General features: G+C 43.5%; 1 protein-coding gene across 1 annotated transcript in view; it reads right to left on the reverse strand.

The window, feature by feature from the left end:
* Positions 1-4,833, reverse strand: part of TMEM236 (transmembrane protein 236) — a 45,767-nt gene extending 40,934 nt beyond the window's left edge. The window contains exon 1 of the mRNA XM_036253834.1: positions 4,577-4,833. Within this exon, the coding sequence (XP_036109727.1) occupies positions 4,577-4,833 (257 nt within the window). The remainder of the gene's footprint in view (positions 1-4,576) is intronic.
* Positions 4,834-10,116: the final 5,283 nt, after the last annotated feature.

A 10,116-nucleotide genomic window follows, 5' to 3' on the forward strand; every position in this document is an offset into this window, starting at 1 on the left:
CTGTGTGGTATGAGGTCAACCCTGAACTGTGCAAGTAAGGGAAGTGATCGTTAACTGGTGGAACAGATACGCAGAAAACATTTTCCAAGAAGAGTCTTACTCTGTCAACAAGGGCTGTGAGGGAAAGGGGAAGAGAGAGGAGCAAAGGACAGGGACAGCTGCTGGGGAAGGTGCCCAAGTCCCAGCATTAGCTCACCCAATGCTCTCCCTGCTTCCTGAACGAAACAACCAGGACAAAGACCTGACAATGAATCGGAACTTATGGAAATTTGGGGACTGTGACAGGGTAAGGTGGCTCTGGAAATGAGGACCTACCTTGCTTGAGCAAAACAGTCATGGAGAACCAGGAGCTGATGCAAGAGGGATGAAAGAGGAAGAATTAATGGGATCTGATGACTAATTGCATATTCTGGGAAAGAAGAACAAAAGTAAACATACTCTCGCTGATTTACTGAGTATGGAGGGGGTGGGCAAGAAAGAAAAAGTCTTTAGTCTGGTATCACACAATTATTACTACTGAGTGTGTAAGAAGATGACAGACCCACGGAGAGAAATGGCCAGAGGTTCCCAGAGGTTAGCCAGGCTGCCAGCAGTGCCCGGGGCTATTGGTGCTGTGCACACCACTTGTGTGTGCTGCTGTGGAACAGAAGGGTGCTCTGGAGACAGGCACCAGCTGTGTGGCCTTTTCATCTCTGTGCCCATTTCTTCATTTGTAAAATGAGCACGATCTGTGTTCTTACATAAAAAGGTTACAGAATTAATTATAATAATACAGGCAGCCCTGGCCGGTTTGGCTCAGCAGTTAGAGCGTCGACCTGCGGTCCTGAGAGACCCGGGTTCGGTTCCCGCTAAGGGCGCGTACCTCGGTTGCAGTTTGCCCCCGGCCCTGGTCGGTCATGCAGGTGGCAGCCACTCGATGTGTCCCTTCACGTCGATGTTTCTCTCTCTCTCTCTCTGTTCCTCTCTCTCCCTCCCACTCTACCTGAACAAAAAAATGGGAAAATGTCTTCGGGTGAGGATAAAAAATAAAATAAAATAAATTAAAAAAATAATACAGGCAGTGTGTTTACAACTATGCTTGGTCCATAGTAACTGTTCAGTAAATATTTGCTCTTATTTTATTACAACTACAACTACTATGACTATTACTACCACTACCTTAAACAACTCAACAGCAAAATCTCATTGAATACACTAAAGACTTCAGCGAGGTAAGATGTAGTCCAAACTGTTGGAGTCTTTCACACTTGGCACGGCCCAGGATTCCTGGCATGTCCTGTCTAAAGTAGTTCAACTCTGAAAGACTTGAGAGAAGTCCTGAGATATGGCCCTGAGTCCCAAGTCAGAGTGGGAGTCCTGTGAGTCCTCCAGGATTATTCTGCCCTGAGGTGCCCTCTCCTTGCAGGTGTGCTCCAGCTGCTGTCTTGCCTTGCTCAATGGTTACACATATTCACTGTTATTACAGGAAAGGATTTCTTATTTATTGGGATATACAACTTGGTCTTTATATAAATAGCTTTTCTTCATTCCTCAAACCATCGTCCTCCTTTGTTACAAACTATAACAGGCATCCCTAAAAAGGAACACTTATCCTAAAAGAATGAGGAAGTGTTTAACAAGCATAAAGGAAGGAGTACCGAATTAAAGTCCAGAGCCTACTGTTGATTTAGTGTGTACGTCTTCAGCTCTCTGACATTGTTTCCTCCCTTATAAAACAGAAATTTGGTCTGTTTGGTCAACTTTACAACACTGGCATGCAGGACAAGTGAACTCAAGTCCGCACCTCTCAGTTGTATTGCCAGGGCACACCCTTTACAGGGAGGTGCTCAAATACGCCCATCAACAATATATCTGTCAATGCTAAGGATGTAGGAAATGTCAATAAACAACTTTATTCTTCAAAAATAATTTCTATTTTAATACCTCCTTTCTATAGTAACAATTATTTTTGCATTATCTTCAGCTAGCCATTAAGATCTATGACACTCTATATTACCACATATATTAAAATATCCAAATTCACACATTTAGGAGTCATATGTAATATCCAAATATCTATCTTTGGGGGAAATGTATAAAAATGACACTAAAAGGCTTGAATTTTTTGTGAAACACTCTTGGCATTCCAAGTCAGAAAGAATAAAGAAAAAGTTGCATGAGATAGAGGAAATAGCACTGAATCAGATAGATCTGGACTCACAGATCCCCGCTCCATCACTTATGAACTTTGTCATCTGACAAGGTTAATCACTCCTTTGAGTTTCTATTTCTTCACTTGTAAAATGAGAACACTAGCACATACCTCGCTGGGTTGTCCCAAAGTTCAAAGTTAACAGTACAGAATGCGTGAAACTCCTGGAATAGTGCTCAGCAGCTATTTCTTCTCCTCCATGCCGGGAAGAGATAACAATGTGACAGTGCTCATGCGTGAAGCCATGAGGAAATAGTTTTACACAGTCTCACCAAAATTCTAGATAACCTGTCATATATTTAAAACCGTTTAGAATGCTTGTGTCCAGCCACACCCACAAAGAGAAAGGAAAGAGTATTTTTCAAAAGAAATTACTGAAAGATATAATTGTTGTTAATTATAACAACACCTTAACACAAGGGGACTACCTGAACCAGATGCACAAAAGGGGAAGTGGAAATGAAACCTTCTCTCTTCCTTACTCTCAACTACCGCAGGAGACTGGGACCTTCAAAGAGGAGCTCAGGGTGGTGGTTAGGAGCACCAATTACGGAGTCAGAGCAGCCTAGGTCCAAAGTCTGACCCTTCCACTCACTTAACTGATGAGAAAAGTTGCATAATTCTCTAATCATTAGTTTCCTTTTGCAAGTAATAATAATAAACTTATGAAAATACCTACTTGCATGAGATGTTATAGAATGAAATGAAATTCATACATAAATCTCTTAGCATATAAGTGATCAGTAAAGAAGAAATTATAGCTTGATGATGATGATGATATGGGATACGGGAAGCTTTGCTGCCTGGATGCTATGAAGAACTCAGGGTCTTAGGAATTTGAGCCAAGGGAGGGGGAGATAAAAGAGCCCCTTCCTGGGCTGCCATGGGCCAGCTTCCCATTGGTTTGCTGCTGTGGTCCCTCAGACCGTCCTCTGTGCTCTCAAATCTCCCTGGCCCAGCCAGAGTCTTAGATAGCCAAAGCGACTCCCAGGGTTATGAGGAGTGGAGATCCAAGCTCAGCTCCAAACTCACCCCTTAGGTGATCTAGAGGCTTTGGGTCAAGGTTTGGAAAACCTCTAAACCCCACCGATAAAAGGAGTATCAACCACATGTTTTATTTCCCAAAACCCCTCAGGAGCTCTGCCTACGGGGAACCGAAAGTCCCCTGGTAAGATCTTCAAGGCTACATCCGTAGAGGTATCTAAAGAGCACTTCACTAACCACACTTCAGCTCCCCTCTGCACCCTCCCAGCAGCGCCTCTAACTACATCTGTATTTAGTATTTTCACGTTTCTACCCTCGGTTATGTTAAAATTCCCAGCTCCTTGTTTCAAATGCATTTTATGCTGTTCAACTTTAAAATAAAAGATCAGCATGAAAGAAAATTTATTTTATTTTATTTTTTTTTATCCTCAACCGAGGACATTTTTCCATTTTTTGTTCAGATAGAGCGGGAGGGAGAGAGAGGAAGAGAGAGAGAGAGAAACATCGATGTGAAGGGACACATCGAGTGGCTGCCACCCGCACGACCAACCAGGGCCGGGGACAAACTGCAACCGAGGTACGTGCCCTTAGCGGGAACCGAACCCGGGTTTCTCTGTACCGCAGGTCGACGCTCTAACCGCTGAGCCAAACCGGCCAGGGCAAGAAAATTTAAGTTATCAAAGAAAACAAAGAATCCCAGATCAGTAAGAATCGAATCTGAAGATCTAAAAAGAAAAATATATTAGTATCAGAGATTATTTGTTCTCAATACCTTTACATGGGTCGACACAGTCATTAGCTAAACTGTCAGTTAAATCAGTATTAAATCTGAACTTATTTAAAATATCTTATATTATTATTATTGAAGTACTCACCCTAGCACCAGGGTAATAAAATTTATCAACACAGTAAAGTATTGTTTTTAAAATCTAATTAAAGCACACAGTTGCTTAATAATCTCTGTGGTCAATGGTCAAAGGATACCTTACACCTGCAAACCATTCAACATAAACATTTAAAAATAGACATTCCTTTCAGTTTCATACAAAAGTAAAATTCTGTATTATAATCTGTGATTATGATTTCTGTAAATTAACTGTGATAACTTTTTGCAGTTGAGTGTACAAATGAATTAGGTCCAATATTTACTACTCAGGGTATCAAGGACTCATGTTAACTCCTATCTTATGAACGCATGCAATTAATTATTTTCAGTCAGTAAAAACAACCCTGAAAAAAATATATGGAAAATACCATGATATTAATATATTTATAGAAACAGTGATTGTTATTTCTCCTTAATCTTACCTATGCACATTACTGCTCTGCTGACGTCCTTACACAGAGGACATGACATGAAAACACCCGGGGGATTCCCTATTAATGAAGTCTTCTACTTACCATCCTTTAATTCTTTTTGCAAGATGATGTTTCTTGTATAAGAGAACTTTTATCGGAACCCAAATCAATAGACTCACTGAAGCCACATAGGCAATCGAACAGGAAACGATGAGCCAATAATGAGTTTTTTCTGCTCTGTTCCTCGAGCTCTGATAGGCAGTGGCAAACTGCTCCACGATCACCAGCGTGGGGATGGAGAAGGCAGCAAACTCCAGCAGCTCAAATACCACGAGCTTGATTAGTCTTCCTGAGGCCATCTCGAGGGAATGCGGGCAGCTGAGGGCCAATCGCTCGCCCTCCGACTGCCAGCAGCATATGGACACACAGACACTGAGCTGGGATCAAGTTCCTTGTACTCGAATCACTAACCAGTGACTTTTTTATTCTTTTATTGACCCTCATATGGTTCAATGATCTTCCAACTTAACAACCGAGGTCTCTTAAAGAAACAGAGCAATTGGGGAAGCGATCACCTCATGTGTTTGCACATCATTATTAGAAGTCAAATGGATTTCAGAACATGCTTGGAAGCACTGTTAAAAAGAGGTCTTTTAATGTAGCTTTTAGTGCTGATTTGAGCACCAGAAAATGTTTATGTAATATTTAACACTTGTTAAGCAGAACCATTGGAAGAATACAATTTTACAGTTAAAGGGGAATCCAATCTCCTATTTTTACATAGAAGCAAATTCAGGCAAAGCGAAATATCCAAAACCTGAGTCTAAATCTTGAAAAACAACACCTCATTTTTCTTCTATGTGCTTGAAAAGGGAGTTTGGATTTATTTGCTAACCTTCTAACCAAGCTCTTCTTGATACTTGAATTGTTCATTTGTTCTTACACACTAACTGCTAAGTAACACAGACTATTTTTCTTTTTCTGGTCAGGAAACTCAGATGGCAATATTAGAAACCTGTTAACAGGATTAACGCTAAATTAAGACATATCTACATCTAGCCCCAAAACATATCAAATGCTTAAAACACAACTGTTTCCATGAAGAGCCTTCCTTAACACCTGTGACAAACACCTTACTAGGTGCTGGGGTGTGAGGATGAATGAGTGACAGAAGGTTCCCGCCCTGAAAACACTCACAGTCCACAGGAGAAAACCACCCTATGAGCAACAAAAAATAACTGAGGTCAGAATTAGAACCTAAATGCTATGGTAACACAGAAGAGAACTTCCTCTTGGGGCTGTGGGGAAGGGAGGGACGAGCAGGATGGATGACAGGTGTTGGGGCGTCAGTGACATTTCAGGCAGTAAAAAGGAGCAAGGAGGCTGGAGTGGGTTTCAGAGTCCACTGTAGCATGCAGGAAACAGGGGAAGGTAAGGCTAGAAAAATCAGCTGGGGTTAGAATGTAAATATCCTATGAAGAATTTGAGGTGTGTGTGTGTGTGTGTGTGTAAGCAATTTTTTTTCCCCCGAACAGAGGAGTCAATCATCTGAACGGAGAATGAGTGCAGGTGTGGAGGAAGGACAGGAGCAACATTAACCTGGAGGCGTGAGGCCAGCTGGGAGCTCTAGGGCAACCTGGGGGAGAGATGAGAGCCTTGTCTAAAACACACGGAGTGGGACGAGGAGAGCCCTGCACCCACACATGGCCTGGAATCCCCTCTACATGCTCGCTCTTCAGATGGCTTCCCCTGTACCTGCTGACAGACTGGCGCAAGCCAGTGTCTCTCTAGGCTCCTCTCTCCCAAGGTCCTTGCAGCAGGGGCCTGCACTGTGGCTCTCCAGACGGACCCCAGCCCTCCCACTGCGGGACAATTAGCCAGCCAGTTCCTCAAGCCATCTAGTTATTTTATTTGAACTTGAAATTTGAACTCACCCAAGTTTGGCAGAAGTTCTCTCAAATGAAAGAGAGATTTGGAAGAATGGTGACAAGAATATGGAAGGATGGAGCAGAAAGCCACCCGAGCAGAGGTTCTGTGGCCGGCTGGGTCCAACGTCATGTAACTGACATTAATTCTCTAAATTCTCTAAATCATCCCTAACAAAAATTGCTATTTGCAAGATACCAGATACAAAGTATATGTTAACCTCCTAATCCTTTGACTTGTGTCATCAATGCTCTGTTGCATTGCGATATCTTATAAAATTTTGTGTATTTTTATTTATATATCAATTCTTATTGATATATATATCAATACATATATATACACATATATACATATATATTTTTTTATTTTTTAGAGAGAAAGAGAAAGTGAAAGATAGAAACGTTGATTGGCTGCCTCCTGCATGCCCCCCACTGGGGGTCGAACCCACAACCTGGGCATGTGCCCTGACCAGGAATGGAACCAGGACCTCTCAGTCCATGGGATAATGCTGAATCCTCAGAGCCACACCAGCAGGCTAAAATGTTGTGTATTAATAAAAATTGTGACCTGATCATTTGAAGACAGTTGTTGAATAAAAATATCCTGGCTCCAGGAAAAAGAAACTTTGCCCTGGTCTATAATTCCATATTAAATGCTTAGGTTTTATTTCCATTTATGGGAATTTAAATTGACACTCACTTTACATTTTTGTGCCTATAATTCTCCTCTGGTTCTCGATCTCTCTTCACCTTTACCTTCAAGGACCACCCGAGGCTGCGAGCATTCCTGGGCCGAGACGTGCTGCCTTCTGTCACAGGGGCGCTGCAGAAGCGGGTTGTCTTCTCGGAGGCAGGAAGGCTACCTTCTCCCCCTCTGCCCACAGTGAGCCCGACTCCCTGTAAAGGGAAGAAGTGTTAACACTGTTCATTGAACACTCACAGTGTACCGGTCATGGGAGACACTCAGTTCGTATTGACCCCACTGTGGTTGGAGAGATGACACTAATGCACAGCTAAGACCTGAGCACATTTATAGAGTGAGCTGGGCAAGTTAGGTGTGTGAAGAGCTAACCAGCCCACAGCCCCCCATCCCCTTCCTCCAGTAACATCTGGATGAGCAGGCTCTGGGCCACAGAACGTCCGGATGGCTAAGTGTGGCGTGGCACAGACTGGGCCCATCACTTTTCCACCCTTAGGAATTTGAACTAAGAAACATGGGAAGAATTTGATAAGTGGAATCAAAAGAGGCTATGATTTTAGCCCTGGCTGGTTTGTCTCAATGTTTAGAGCCTCAGCCCATGGACCAAAGAGTCTTGGGTTTGATTCCCAGTCAAGGTCACGTACCTTGGTTGCGGGTTTGATCCCTGCCTCGGACGGGGTCGTGCAGGAGGCAACCAATCAATGTGTCTCTCTCATATCAATGTTTCTCTCTCTTTCTCCTCCCGCCCCCACTCTATCTTAAAAAACAAACAAACAAACAAACAAACAAACAAAACAACCAATGGAAAAATATCCTTGGGTGAGGATTTAAAAAAATAATCATAAAATAAATAAGAGTCCATGATTTTGATCAAGTCGTGACTACAGCATCCCAAACGGTATGTGCTAGAACCATGTCTAGCGTGTTGTTGACACTCAGTAACCACTTGTTGAGTGAGTGAATGAATGAATGAATGAATGAACAAGTGGCAGCCGAATGGTGAGGGAATAGAAGAGTTGGTAGAGTAAGGGAGCCAATCCAGAAAGAAAGACACCGGAACGAATCCATGGGGAGATGCCAGCACACAAAGAAAGACCAGTCCCTCGGTTGAGCTTTTCAGTTCACCTGTATTCTTACAACTTGGGGCCTCTGTTCTTCGCAACCCGAAGGGCTTTAGTATAAGACACAAGAATATGTTTATGAGCAGGGGCCAAATATCAGATAGAAACAATATGTAAAACTACTGGATGATTCAGGGGAGAGGACAGACCCCCAAAAATCAAAGTAGAGTTGATCAGAGAAGGCCTCTCAAAGGAGGTGAGTTTGGGCCTGTCTTGATTTTTCTATTGACTCTAAGCAATACTGATATATTGCTACAGCACCTCTCTATATTATATAATTACAATTCCTTGGAAAAGCAGTTCTAAGAATGTTCATGAGGTAGTGAGTTGGGGAGAGGGTTGGGAGAGAAAAGCAAGTGGCTGATACTATGTATGACAATATGGTTGACAAAATCTCATTTTTGTTTTAAAATATAGTTTTAGATTTAAATGTAAATTAAAAATCCATAAAGACACTTATCAAACTGTTAACGGTGCTGGCCCTGGAGGTGGGTTGGAGAGGGTTTTCATTTTCATTTACTAATATCTGTATAGTTGCAATATTTCACAAGCAAAATATTGAGAAAATAATTTTAGACAAATAAAAATCAATTAAACACAGCAATTCCAGCTTCGTAAAACTTATGTGCTTTATTTTTCTCTCTCCTCCACTAATTTGTTTTCCCTAACCTCTCGGTAGAAGCAAAATAAACACATACCTCTTGCACTTTATCTCTTAATGGCAGTACTAACAGATAGGAGAAAGCCTTGACTGACAGTTTCCTGGAGGGCATTTGGGGTTGAATTTGATTGCCTTCTGGTCTCCCAGGAGAGTGTGAAGAAACAGCCCCAGCCCTCTGTCCTGTTTCAGGTCTGTGTGAACCTTTACCTAGCTTCTCCTCCTCCGAGCAGAAGTGAGCATTTCCTCCTTTGTGTCAAAACATCTGTATCGTTCAGACTTCTTCCAGGGCACTTCCCTCTGTGTTTGTGCCCTGGGTCCCCTACAAAACCCGACGCTCTTCGCAGGCAGACAACATCTGCTTTCAACTTTGAAGGTCTCAGCACGCAGCCTTCTTACTCCACAATGCCCACCTGTGGAAGGAAGGGACCACCGCCGAAGGGTAAGAGCAGTGGTGGGCCGCAGGGGCATGTGCTAGGCTCTGGGAATGCTGCCCCTCACACTGACCTTTCAGAAGAAGAAATCAGGAACTACCTGTCGCGGTACAATCCGTCCACTCACGCCTCCTTCCTCTGCGGCCACGGCTCCCTGGAGTCCCTCGGGAAAAGAGAGGAAAGAAACCAGCCCCTGGGGATCGCAGTTCCTTAATCTCATCGCACCGTTGCGAGCGCAGTCACACAGGCTCCAGAGGTCCCAGTGCTGCTCTCCCTCCCAACCTCTCCCATCCCGCGTGCCCTCAGAAAAGCACGTCCAGTAACGGACTGAACCATTAATGAAGGAGGCCTGAGAGCGCTGTCTGGTATTTGTCTGGTCCAAGGCACAGCCTTCAATCATTTCAGAGTCCTCAGTCCTTCTAAAGTGTCATTTGTCTACATTTTCCGTCCCAGATTGGGAGAAAGGGGAGGTTTCCTCACAAGGCACGGAGGAATGAGCAGAAGGCCACTGACATGACGCTCCTGGCAGGAAACAGTGCCGGACTTCCAACTGGGAAAATAAGGGCAAAGGGAGACGAGTGAGGGTTTAGAACCACCTACCCTTCAGCTGCGGCCGGTCGATGCCAGTTCCGATCCCTTCCCTCCTAAGTCCCCGTGGGTCCGCCATGCAGTGACACTGCCAGCAATGGGAGGGACATGAAGGGGGACATTTTCAAACCACCCCAATTCTTTCCTTGGATTCACCCAACACTGATTCAGAGAACTGTGCTCCCCAGTCTGCTCTTTGATTCTGGGTTTAACGAC

The sequence above is a fragment of the Molossus molossus genome, unplaced genomic scaffold (assembly GCF_014108415.1).
Source record: "Molossus molossus isolate mMolMol1 unplaced genomic scaffold, mMolMol1.p scaffold_m16_p_1, whole genome shotgun sequence".
NCBI lineage: Eukaryota > Metazoa > Chordata > Mammalia > Chiroptera > Molossidae > Molossus > Molossus molossus.